The 13,032-nt window shown below is 39.8% G+C and overlaps 2 protein-coding genes across 2 annotated transcripts; both read right to left on the reverse strand.

The window, feature by feature from the left end:
* Positions 1-4,997: 4,997 nt before the first annotated feature.
* On the reverse strand, positions 4,998-6,410 carry LOC133977509 (nuclear factor 7, ovary-like). Its single transcript, XM_062415689.1, has one exon. The coding sequence runs from the start codon at positions 6,387-6,389 to the stop codon at positions 4,998-5,000; it is 1,392 nt and encodes a 463-aa protein (XP_062271673.1). The 5' UTR covers positions 6,390-6,410.
* A 793-nt stretch (positions 6,411-7,203) lies between these two features.
* On the reverse strand, positions 7,204-11,705 carry LOC133976733 (E3 ubiquitin-protein ligase TRIM39-like). The gene is made up of 2 exons (XM_062414937.1): positions 10,223-11,705; positions 7,204-7,334 (listed from the first exon to the last, which is right to left on the reverse strand). Exons 1-2 carry the CDS (start codon positions 11,694-11,696, stop codon positions 7,204-7,206), a joined length of 1,605 nt encoding a protein of 534 aa, XP_062270921.1. The 5' UTR covers positions 11,697-11,705.
* Positions 11,706-13,032: the final 1,327 nt, after the last annotated feature.

Here is a 13,032-nt window from a genome sequence, read left to right on the forward strand (position 1 = left end):
GTTAGCTTGAGAATACATTTTACAGAGCTGTTGATGGATGTCTTTGTCATCCGTCCAGTCATCGGATATGACATGACCTAGGTATATAATTTCCTCACACACAGCAAGAGGACTGTCAGACAAATAAAAGGTTGGGAAAGTAGATTTCTTGTCCCCAGTGCTTCTAACTATCATAATGTGGCTTTTCTTAGAGTTATACTTTATGTCATAATCAAGGCCATATTGAGAGCACACCTTCAACATCTGCTGCAGCCCAGCACTATGTGGACAGAGCAAGACCAGGTCGTCTGCATACATAAGATGATTAACTATAGTGTTGCCCACAAGACAACCAGTTTTTAGCCTATTTAACTGATTTGATAATTCATCCATATAAACAGTGTATAAAATAGGAGATAAAATTCCTCCTTGTCGCACTCCGTTACTAACACAGAATGGACCAGAAACAACATTGTCCCATTTCACCTGAAACGTTTGATGGGCATACCAAATGTAGGGGTACCTCTATCTAACAATTTTACAAACTATTTCTTGTGATTAATTCTATCAAATCCTTTGGACGCATCAATAAAACATAGAAATACTAAATAATAAAAGCACTTTAAATTATTGCACAATCTTCGGTCTTAAGCAGCATTATTTAGGAGTTTGATGGATGTTAGAACAAATAAATTCTTAAAACGGTTGAGTTTGCAGTTAGAGTCTATATCGTCTGGCCGAGGGTACGAGCTCATATTCTAAATGAAGAAGATGGGATGGCTCAGTCACTATCCTCTGGGCTATGGCCATGTGCACCAGACGAGTGAGTTTAGTTTTCAGTTTATAAAATAATTGAATAAACAGAACTAAAGTCAGACTGTAACAACATGTCACCTACAAATGTGTTAAAGTTTGAGAAATAAAAGACCAGTAAAAGAGAAAAGGCAACAAAATCAGCTTAAAATAGTGTTGTAGTTACTGGTGAAGTGTATTTTGAAGCTGGTTACTACAACAGTAAAACAATGTGTGTTTTAGTTGACAAAGATTTTACAGTAATATTTGGTAACTTTATTATTGTGAGGTTTTGTACCCTTTTTGCTAATCAACTTTAATCAGACATAATGTAATACTAATAAGTTTGCTTATCTCATCAAAAAATGTAGAGTCAGACAGAGTGGTTATTGTGGTTTGAAGTGATGCTGTGAATCACTGACTCTAAAGGTTCACAGAGGGGACTGAGACCTTAAATTCAACCCTAGGATACTGAAGTGAAAGTATGTTTCCCCTTTCTGTAAGTGCAGAAAGCCACAATAGCCGATACCAAGGAGGAAGAAAGTAAACAATGCGAGACAAGTAGCAGGACAGTTTATGCATATCAGGAGGATTTAGGGTTCCTGTGGGCTAATTAAGAGGAACTGGCACCAAACACATTATCTATTTTGACAGATCTCAGACCTGAGTCAACAAAAAACTTAAAGCATATGACACGTCCACCTATGATATGGAAAACACCCAAAGTAGGACAAAAGCATCCAGTGTGGGCCAATGAGGAGGTGGCACATAGCATCACCCAAACAGTAAGGTATATAAGGAATTAAAAATCCATATTCAAGGCTTCTTCTACAGAACTATCGAGCGAAGTAGCCCAAGTCTGCAGCTGCGTATAATTCTTTGTTTTGTCAAATAAACACTTTGTTAAAAGAGACTCCTGGTTAAAGTTTAAAGAGAGATGATTTCAGTACTGTTGGTTACCTGCAGGGATCAATACTGAGTCCACATGTTCAAACTCTTTCACAGTCGACTCAACAGCAACAATTATGGATCAAACTGTGACACGTTTGCATTGTTTTCACACAGAAATCATTCAGTGACTACAGCCTTCAAATGTCCTGAAGACTTTTCTCACTGTCACTGACAGCAGCTCTATCTACTAAAAATGACATTCATCAATCAATCAATCAATCAATCAATCAATCAATCAATCTTTATTTATATAACGCTGAATTCCAATATTACATTACAGTTCATATCAGTAGATGGACTTTAAAAATACATAAAACTCAAACAGTAAAATACACATTTAACTGCACAAAACACAATAATACAAAACTCAACAACATGTGCTTCCACACTAAAAATCACTGTGTTAAAGTTTGAGAAATAAAGCACCAACACAACATCAGGTTAACTTTGACAATCTGTTATTTTGAGCCAATGTTACAACAAGATTGAACTAAAAACTGTCACAAATGTTTAGTTTCTTGTACAAAATGATGCAGATGACATGCAAGAGATCCACAAACCCTAACCCTAACCCAACAAATACCAAACAATCTGAACCAATGGAAACAATTACAAGTTAATACATCAAAACTTGATTTAATATCAGTATTTTACATGTAGAGTATATTTATATATTCATATTTGTGTGTGTGTGTGTGTGTGTGTGTAGCTATTTGAAAAAAAAAAATCTCTGCAACTCTGAAAGTCTCCCTGTGGTTCAACCTTCAACAACAGACACACATTAGGCCCATATCATGGTCTAAACCAATCAGAGATAGTGAAGGGTGGGACCCCCCTCTGATTGGCCGTGGTCAATGCGTGTGCTGCAGTCAGACAGAGAGAGTGACAAGATGAAAAGAACGATTGACAACTTTTTAGTTAAGAATGTTAAGTTAAGGCCTGATCCGTCCGAAAATCATAACGAAAGCTCTGACACGAAGCCATCAACCTCCCAGGTTATGTCAAGCCCTAATCAGGAGACGGCATCAAATAATGAGTCACATACGATCGACTCTGTATCACACTGTGATGAAAAAAAAGAACCTGTAAATCATTATAATGAGAAACTATCTGAAAATAATAAGAAACTATCCTATAACAATGAGAAACTATCTCATTATAATGAGAAATCTCATAACAATGACTATTTCATTTATCTTGAGATGTTTTAAGTTTAAATTTCAGCTCAGTGAAGCACTTTAAGCACCAGAACTTTTCAGTGAAGTTACCTTTCTTGTGGAATTGTTCAAATAAAGAACTTTATGTTGACCCGATTGTTAGTTAATCATTTACAAGTCAATATCGCCTATATGGACAGCTATTTAAAAAACGTAAACCTGTAAAACTGCGGTGTTGAATGCGATATGGTCGAAAATTTGGGTGCACCTAACTTTTGTGCTTGTGCACCTAAGAAAAAAAGTTAGGCGCACCAGTGCAACCAGTGAAAAAAGTTTAGAGCCCTGGGATCTTTAAAGACCTCATGACAGACCGGACAGCAGAGATCCTCCTCTGATCTGGAAGCCATTTAGTCTCTGAGTGAAGCTGAGAACACAGCAGACAGAAAGTACAGTCAGTCATGGCTCCCCTCCCTCCTCTACTAACTTCACTGACATTTACCGTAAAAACTGGTGTATAAGACGCACCTGTAACGCAATATTTTGTTTCATTTAAAGTGTGTCCTATTCACCTTTAAAATACAGAGAGAGGTTGGATCTGGATATGATCATAGGTCTGTAAAAGGCTCCACAATAAAAACTATAACTATAACAGTAACGTCTTATAAACAGCTGTGTCTATAGCTAATGAAAATAGACTATTGATGACCCGTTAATGCTGTATATGTTGTACAGAAAAATGATTCAGTGTGTTGATCAGAAGTATTTCAGACACTAGTTGCTGTGATGTTTCAGTGTTTACAGACCAAACTGACTGAAGCGTGACTCAGGTGCAGTAGTCTATTTACACACAGTGACAGCTCTGATGAAGAGTTGTTGGGACTCAGTGAGCACACAGCTACACACTGTATTAAATATATAAAGTTACTGTGTTCTATTAAAAGGTTTAATTTAAACTCAGCCTAACTGAACCCGGTCTGAGTTAATAAATCATCATCATCTCTAGGGGTGGGTAAAAAAATCGATACGGCAATATATCGCGATACTTTGCTGGCCGATAAAATATCGATTTGTTCCACTCCAAATATCGATACTTTGTTAAAATAATGATTGATTGGTGTTAAGATGCGCTGTGAATACAGTAGGGTTTCTTTGCCTCCAGTCCGGTAGATGGCGCCTAAGAGCCACTCTGCTGTGTGGTGCATGCATTTCTGTGCTAGAGGAAGCTGCTTATTTACGATCAAAATGGCTAATAACTTGATAACACCACCGCAATTTAAAGCCAACGTGTGGAAGCACTTCGGCTTCCAAATGAAAAACAAAGAAAAAGGGAGCTCGACAAAGACAACGCTGTCTGTAGAATTTGTTTTGCGCGGGTAAAATATTGTGGAAACACAACAAACTTGCGAGTTCATCTCTTGAGACACCACGCTGAGGTGTTGAAGCAGCCGCCAAAACCTCAACCGAGCAAGACGACGCTGCACAACTTTTTGCCCTCCACCTCACCTCGCGCACAGCGCATAACAGAGGCGATTGTGCACTTTATCTGTAAGGATTTACGCCCTTATAGCGTCGTTGATAATGCTGGATTCAGGTGGATGCTGCACACTTTAGAGCCACGTTACAAGATACCACAACGAGGGTACATGGTGGACACAGCTGTACCCGCGATGTATGAAGAGGTGAAGAAAGCGGTTAAACCAAGTGAAGTACAAGTTTTTTTCATTTCAGAATGTTTATGTTTTTTTTACTTCATCATTTATTTTGATTAGAGGAACAAAAGGGCTATTCTGCACTTTATTTTCTTATACTTTTTTACTGCATGCACATAGGTATTTTATTTTCATTTGAACTTCAGTTCAGATATCATACTGTGAAAAACTACTGTGCACTTTATTTCAGTTTTCAGCTCAGTGTTTCAGCTGTAAGAAATAAGAAATAAAAAAAAATATTGTTAATGTTTCATTCATTGAAATAAAAAATAGCTGTTATGAACGAAATGGTTTTCACTCAATTTGTCCTCTGATCAATATAATCTGAAATACATAAACTCTTTAAATCGCAATATCGTGATATGTATCGTATCGTGAGGTTCATGCCAATACCCACCCCTAATCATCTCTAACTGTTGTGATTCACTGTAACAGAGACCTTCAGTGGAGAAATCTTCAGGTTATCCCTAGTGTAAATGAATGGAAACAGTTTGTCAGTGAAAGTGTGTGTGAAGGTGTGTATGTGTGTGTTAGTATCAGGATCAGAGAACGACAGATTTCCTCTGTTCCAGTCCAGATTCACTCTGATCCTCTGGAACTTCTTCTTCACTGGGAGAATAGTGTCTGGAGCTGGTGGTGAATATGCTGAGTATTCATCATCACAGAACCTTATTCTCCGTAATCCAGACTGTATGACTCCCTTCCTCTGACCAGACTCTGATAACACACCCACTGACCAGTATTTACTGTCTCCAACCTCGACATCCCAGCTGTGAATCCCTGAGTTAAAGCCCTCAGAGCCCAGGACAGAGATGTAATAATCAAACCTCTCTGGATTATCAGGAAGCTGCTGTCTCTCTACTCCTCGTATCACACTGGTCAGATCTTCAGACAGGATGAGTCCTGGATGAGCAGTGTTTGGATCCAGAATGACAGGAGTGTAGGAGACCATCTCCTTCATGTTGTTCCAGATGTTGAAGGCCAGGTTGCCCAGGTGTTTGGCCTGGTCTATCAGAGCTCCTGAGGGCAGCTGTGGATCATCCAGCAGGGGGCAGCGCTGGACTCTTTCCACTGCAGCCTTGTAGTTGTTCAGGAATGAGACGTCTTCAGCTCTCAGCTCCTCCTCTGTGGCTCTGACTGTGTGTGAAAGAGCTGCTATCTCTCTGCTCAGAGCCTCCATCTTCTCCTTCATCATCTGACTCTTCTGCCCTTCTTCCTTCCTCAGAGCAGCCATCCTGGCCTCCTCTTCCTCTTCTAGAAACTGGTGAAGCTTCTTAAACTGCTCCTTAATCTGCCTCTCTGTGTGTTGGGCCTGGACCTTAATGTGTTTTGATGTTTGATCAAACTTCACTTTAACTTCTTCACAAACCTTTAACTTCTCCTTTAAGGGCTTCAGATTTTCCTCAAGTTCCTTCTTGTGTTGTGGTGCAGCTTCATCGATGGGTCTGATTGTGTGGTTGGTGTGTTTTTCTGAATCTCTGCAGATGAGACACACTGGCTGCTGATGGTCCAGACAGAAGAGTTTGAGTTTCTCAGAGTGCAGACTGCAGAGAGCCTCTGAAGCTCTCTGATCTCTGTCCTGTAAGAAGGACTCACACAGGTTCTTTAACACCAGGTTACACGGTGGATGTTCCTTTGAAGATCTTCTCTTACAAACAGGACACTCATGTGTTGGTTTCTCTCTCCACCAGCTCTTCAGACAGTCTTTACAGAAGCTGTGGCTACATGACAGAAGAACAGGATCTCTAAAGACCTCATGACAGACCGGACAGCAGAGATCCTCCTCTGATCTGGAAGCCATTTAGTCTCTGAGTGAAGCTGAAAACACAGCAGACAGAAAGTACAGTCAGTCATGGCTCCCCTCCCTCCTCTACTAACTTCACTGACATTTACCGTAAAAACTGGTGTATAAGACGCAACTGTAACGCAGTATTTTTTTTCATTTAATGAGGGGTGCGTCTTATTTTCCTATTCACCTTTAAAATACAGAGCGAAGTTGGATCTGGATGTGATTATAGGGATGTAAAAGGCTCCACAATAAGAACAATAACTATAACAATAATTATAATTTTAAACATAATGATGTGAGCGTCCACACTATGAACTATAGAGTCCTATAAAAAGAGATGTCTGCAGCTAATGAAAATAGACCCGTTAATGCTGTATATGTTGGACAGAGAAATGATTCAGTGTGTTGATCAGAAGTATTTCAGACACTAGTTGCTGTGATGTTTCAGTGTTTACAGACCAAACTGACTGAAGCGTGACTCAGGTGCAGTAGTCTATTTACACACAGTGACAGCTCTGATGAAGAGTTGTTGGGACTCAGTGAGCACACTGCTACACACTGTACTAAATATATAAAGTTACTGTGTTCTTTTAAAAGGTTTAATTTAAACTCAGCCTAACTGAACCCGGTCTGAGTTAATAAACCGGTCCAGTTCAGTTAAGCTAATCATTACCAGACCATTAACAATTAAAGCTGATGTCTGTAACTATTTTTGTGTTATATTTTCTAAAATTGTCATTATGATCTGACAGTAGAATAAAATACAGATAAGCTGAGACGAAACCAGTGGTGGTGATGTGATTCGCAAGAATCCATCGCTCCCGAGTCAAAACCAATCAGTGTCTGCTGTGCTCTCACTCGGTCTAACAGGTTTCCTCTCTGACTGTGAGGACGAGCCTTCACATGCGTGCAGCGTGCACGGCAGGTTCCTCTGTGGGAGGAGCTTAGAAGGCAGAGCTGTGGCAAAGAGGAAGAAGGAGGCTGTACTCATTTGTTTTCTCATAACTACATACTGCAGCTTTAACCCGTCACACTGTTTATAAATGAATATCTACTGGTGCATTCAAATAAACCAGTCTTTAATAGAAAAGTGTTTTTCCCAGCATGACACTCCCCAAAATAGACTGAGACTTATACACCGGTTTTTACAGTACTTTCAGTGTGACTCCAGTTTTTAGTCAAACTCACCTTCAGTGTGTGGAGAGTCAGCAGGTTGAAGCAGCAGAGTTCTAGTTTTCCACTTTTCTCTCCTGTAGCTGTACTCACTCAGAGGAAGTTGTTAGTTTGGTCTGAAGGTGAATCTGATGCTCTGTTTTTCAGTCTGTGTGTCTCTTTAGAGACCAACAAGCTTTGTCAGATCTCTTCTGATAAATGTTGTAGCTTCACAGTAACACAGGGTGTGTTTCAGTCCAAAGTTCAACAATACACCAACCATCAGCTGTAAAGATTAATGACTAACAGGTTTTATGTGATTTTATGTCTAAAGTACAGAACATCATGACGCATGAAGCTGATAAAATAAACTCTCATTCAGAGGAGAAGTTCTGTTCAGCTGTTAGTGTGAAAACTTTTCAGGAACTTGGGAAACACAAAGGAGAGAATATTGTTCTGGATGATTTATTTAAGATTTGACATATTACCAACAACAGAAAGGATAGTACCGACACTAATAAGAAATGACGGCACACTGATGAACTTGTTGTGGCGCCCTCTGGTGGCACCGACAGTGTTTACTGCCACACCCAGCAAGTCTTGCAGCATCAGATCGTTGCTGCTTTTGCTGCTTCAGTTTCTGACAGTTTGACTTTTTGTGTTTTTAAGGAGCCAGTCAGGTCTCTCTGCTGCATTTTGTACTCAGTCAATAGTTTAGTCAGTTTACAAAGGATGCAGACTGAAGCAACAATACTTAACTTACTCCCTTCACACTGAATGAACATGAACACAAACATGTACCAACCATAGACTGTATATAAGAAATGGACGTAACATCCATGACTTCACCCATTGGTTTGTGGACTGCTGCTCGGAGGCCAATAGTATCGGATCTGAGCAGCGCCATCTTGAAAATTTCCGGTGCATGCTGGGAAAAATAAAAACAGGGATTCTACTTATTTGGGCATCAGGAGGAGCATGAGGTGCCCTCCTGAACCTGTTAACCAATCAACCTGTCAATCACCACGTAGCCACGCCCTAATGCATACCCTGCTTTATCGTCACATATAAAATCAGGGAGGCCAAAATGTCCCAAATGAACATCATACTGCATTGAAGAAGGCTTTAAACTAGCGATTGAGACCATAAACACATTTTGAAAACGTTTACTGAGGTTAGAAATCAAGTGAGAAGTTGGTGAATTCTCCATTGATTTGTATAGAGACGGAAGTTCTTTTGACACCAAAACGGTCGCCCCCTGGTGGCCTTATGATAGAATGCAGTTTTAAGTTACTTCCACGTTGGCATCATTTCAGAGGACCGGAACTCCCCGCCTGGTACCAACACAAAATCTTAAGGCAAAAATATTCATATATTTGAGCACATTCTTATAATCCCTGAAATCCCAAAATGTCTGAAGAACAGTCCACGAAAAAAATTAAATACTCCAACTGAAACATCTATTACCAATTTTCCCTTTCAAATATAATTCACTTCAGGTCAGCTTTGCCAACTAAAGTTTGTTTTCAGTTTAAATTGAAACCAAAATGATATCTGATTTTAACTGCACAGAACAGAGCTTTATTTATGAGTTACTAATATTAACATTTACGGTTTTTGACATGAAATACTGAACTTTTTATTTATGAATGTTAATAATTCGTTAATAAATGGTGATGTCTTTTAGACACTTTACAATAAGGGTCCTTTTTAGAGTTAAAGTTGTTTGTAACTCATAAATAAATGCTCATAATTGGAAGCTAAGAAACATGAAGAGAATCCACTCAACAAACAATGGAAACCAACTCCCTCACTAGCTCAGCCACAGGTACGTCCCCATTCATTGCAGCCAATCAGAGGTACCTTCCTTCATTTGGACTGATCACAAGAACTTATCTTAACCTGCACTCTGCTAAGTGTCTCAGTTCCTGTTTAACTTAATTCCCTGCTCATTGGTCTCTGTTCTTAAGCAGCTTCAACTTCCCTTCAACTAAATAAAACCCTCTTCTGATTAAATGACAACTGATGAAAAACTGATAATTTAGATTTTATTACATCAAATGGAAAATGTTACAAATATTTAAATGATTACATACAGTTTATGTAATTAAACAGAAATGTATGTTTAATGTTTGCAAACTTGTTTTAATCTGAACTAGAGTTTAAAATACAGTTCAACATGCAGTCATTGATTATTGGCTTAACACAAAGAAAACTTCAGAAAACATTTAAGAAATTTAAAAGACACAGTATCAATAAAAAAAACTTAAAACTGAAATAAATTCAGCAACTTTTCCCTTTGAGAGGTAAATAAGAGTAAATATCATCATCATCATCATCATCAATAGTCATCATCATCATCATCAATTGTCACCATCATCACCATCAAAATGATCATCATAATCATCATAACGATCAACATCATCATCATAACGATCAACATCATCATCATAATGATCATAATAATCATCAACATCATCACCATCATCATCAATTGTCACCATCATCACCATCATAACGATCATCATAATCACCATAACGATCAACATCATCATCATCATAACGATCATCATCATAACGATCAACATCATCATCATAACGATCATCATCATAACGATCAACATCATCATCATAACGATCATCATCATCATAACGATCATAATCATCATCATAACGATCATCATCATCATAACGATCATCATCATCATCATAACGATCATCATAACGATCATCATAATCACCATCATCATCAACATCATCACCATCATCTCTAACTGCTGTGATTTCAGTCACAGAGAACTTCAATGGAGAAATCTTCAGTGTTAGTTTATCCTCAGTGTCAATGTATGGAAACAGTGTGTCAGTGAAAGTGTGTGTGAAGGTGTGTATGTGTGTGTTAGTATCAGGATCAGAGAACGACAGATTTCCTCTGTTCCAGTCCAGATTCACTCTGATCCTCTGGAACTTCTCCTTCACTGGGAGAACAGTGAGGGGAGCTGATGGTGAATATGCTGAGTATTTATCATTATAGAACAATATTGTCCATAATCCAGACTGTATGTCTCCCTTCCTCTGAACCGACTCTGATAACACACCCACTAACCAGCATTTACTGTCTCCAACCTCGACATCCCAGCTGTGAGTCCCTGAGTTAAAGCCCTCAGAGCCCAGGACAGAATAGGAGAAGAAGTCAAACCTCTCTGGATTATCAGGAAGCTGCTGTATCTCTTCTTCATATCTCACACTGGTCAGATCTTCAGACAGGATGAGTTGTGGATGAGCAGTGTTTGGATCCAGAATGACAGGAGTGTAGGAGACCATCTCCTTCATGTTGTTCCAGATGTTGAAGGCCAGGTTGCCCAGGTGTTTGGCCTGGTCTATCAGAGCTCCTGAGGGCAGCTGTGGATCATCCAGCAGGGGGCAGCGCTGGACTCTTTCCACTGCAGCCTTGTAGTTGTTCAGGAATGAGACGTCTTCAGCTCTCAGCTCCTCCTCTGTGGCTCTGACTGTGTGTGAAAGAGCTGCTATCTCTCTGCTCAGAGCCTCCATCTTCTCCTTCATCATCTGACTCTTCTGCTCCTCTTCCTCCCTCAGAGCAGCCATCCTGGCCTCCTCTTCCTCTTCTAGACACTGGTGAAGCTTCTTAAACTGCTCCTTAATCTGCCTCTCTGTGTGTTGGGCCTGGACCGTGATGTGTTTTGCTGTTTGATCAAACTTCACTTTAACTTCTTCACAAACCTTTAACTTCTCCTTTAAGGGCTTCAGAGTTTCCTCAAGTTCCTTCTTGTGTTGTGGTGCAGCTTCATCGATGGGTCTGATTGTGTGGTTGGTGTGTTTTTCTGAATCTCTGCAGATATGACAAACTGGCTGCTGATGGTCCAGACAGAAGAGTTTGAGTTTCTCAGAGTGCAGACTGCAGAGAGCCTCTGAAGCTCTCTGATCTCTGTGCTGTAAGAAGGACTCACACAGGTTCTTTAACGCTAGGTTAAGAGGTGCATCCTTTGAAGATTTTCTCTTACAAACTGGACACTCATGTGTTGGTTTCTCTCTCCACCAGCTCTTCAGACAGTCTTTACAGAAGCTGTGGCTACATGACAGAAGAACAGGATCTCTAAAGACCTCATGACAGACCGGACAGCAGAGATCCTCCTCTGATCTGGAAGCCATTTAGTCTCTGAGTGAAGCTGAAACACAGCAGACAGAAAGTACAGTCAGTCATGGCTTCACTGACATTTACTGTAAACACTGGTGTATAAGACGCACCTTTAGCGCAATATTTTTTTCATTTAATGATGGGTGCGTCTTATTTTCCAGTGTGTCCTATTTACCTTTAAAATACAGAGAGAGATTGGATCTAGATATGATTATAGGGATGTAAAAGGCTCCACAATAAGAACAATAACTATAACAGTAATTATAACTTTAAACATAATGATGTGAGCGTCCACACTATGAACTATAACGTCTGCAGCTAATGAAAATAGACCCGTTAATGTTGTACAGAAAAATGATTCAGTGTGTTGATCAGAAGTATTTCAGACACTAGTTGCTGTGATGTTTCAGTATTTACAGACCAAACTGACTGAAGCGTGACTCAGGTGCAGTAGTCTATTTACACACAGCGACAGCTCTGATGAAGAGTTTTTTGGGACTCAGTGAGCACTCGGTAAAATATTGAACCGTTCGGTCGGCTCTGCACGGAACAATACGCCCTTATGGACCGCAGGTTTTAGGTTCTGCAATTCATTTTGCAATGATGCTTTACAGGCCAGTGTGTGTGTGTGTGGGTGTGTCTGTCTGTCTGTCGGTCCAGGCAGGTGAAAAGTCCTCCCCGCAAGTTAATGTTCAATCACTGTTATGCCTCTACCCACGCACCCCCTCTCACACTGTTGTAACTGGAGGGGTTCAAAGTGCAGCTCACACACAGAAGTGGAAAAAAGAAAACAAAGGCTACGTTTACACTGCAGTTAAAAGTGACTTGAATCTGATTTGTTCGCTCTAATGTGACCCATATCTTGTTTGTTTCTGATAATGTGAACAGCACAAGTCGCATTGAATCTGACATTTTCCAAATCCGATTCAGGCCAATTTCAAATGTAATACTGAATCGGATACATATCGGATGTTTTTGAATGTGACCGCAATCTGAACAGTCAGGTCGCATTTAATGAGGCTATGACGTTATTATGGAGCAACACACATTAAACAGACAGACCTAACCCAGACATCATTAAAGTATTCATTTTCTTTCTCCTCTTCCTCCTTTTTAACATCACCGGCTCACAAATTTGCCAGCTGCCGCCACACACTGTTTTTAACATTAGACCATAGATGAGACTACCAGTAACTTCACCAGCTGATGCTGTTGCCATGTTCGCTTCTGTAAACACTGTTCTGTGCGTGACGTCATTAATGATCAACTGAGCATGCAGGTCACTTCAGGAGGCCACATTTAAAAGTGTAATATGAACAGCCAAACAAAAAATCGGATTTGAGCAATGAG

This window comes from Scomber scombrus, chromosome 3 (genome assembly GCF_963691925.1).
Source record: "Scomber scombrus chromosome 3, fScoSco1.1, whole genome shotgun sequence".
Taxonomy (NCBI): domain Eukaryota; kingdom Metazoa; phylum Chordata; class Actinopteri; order Scombriformes; family Scombridae; genus Scomber; species Scomber scombrus.

Coding starts and splice junctions, on each gene's coding strand:
- LOC133976733 (XM_062414937.1), bottom strand. CDS start 11,696: ATGGCTTCCAGATCAGAGGAGGATCTCTGCTGTCCGGTCTGTCATGAG. Junction 7,335..10,222: donor TTATGATGATGATGATGATC/GTTATGATGATG, acceptor TCTTTGCCACAG/CTCTGCCTTCTAAGCTCCTC.
- LOC133977509 (XM_062415689.1), bottom strand. CDS start 6,389: ATGGCTTCCAGATCAGAGGAGGATCTCTGCTGTCCGGTCTGTCATGAG.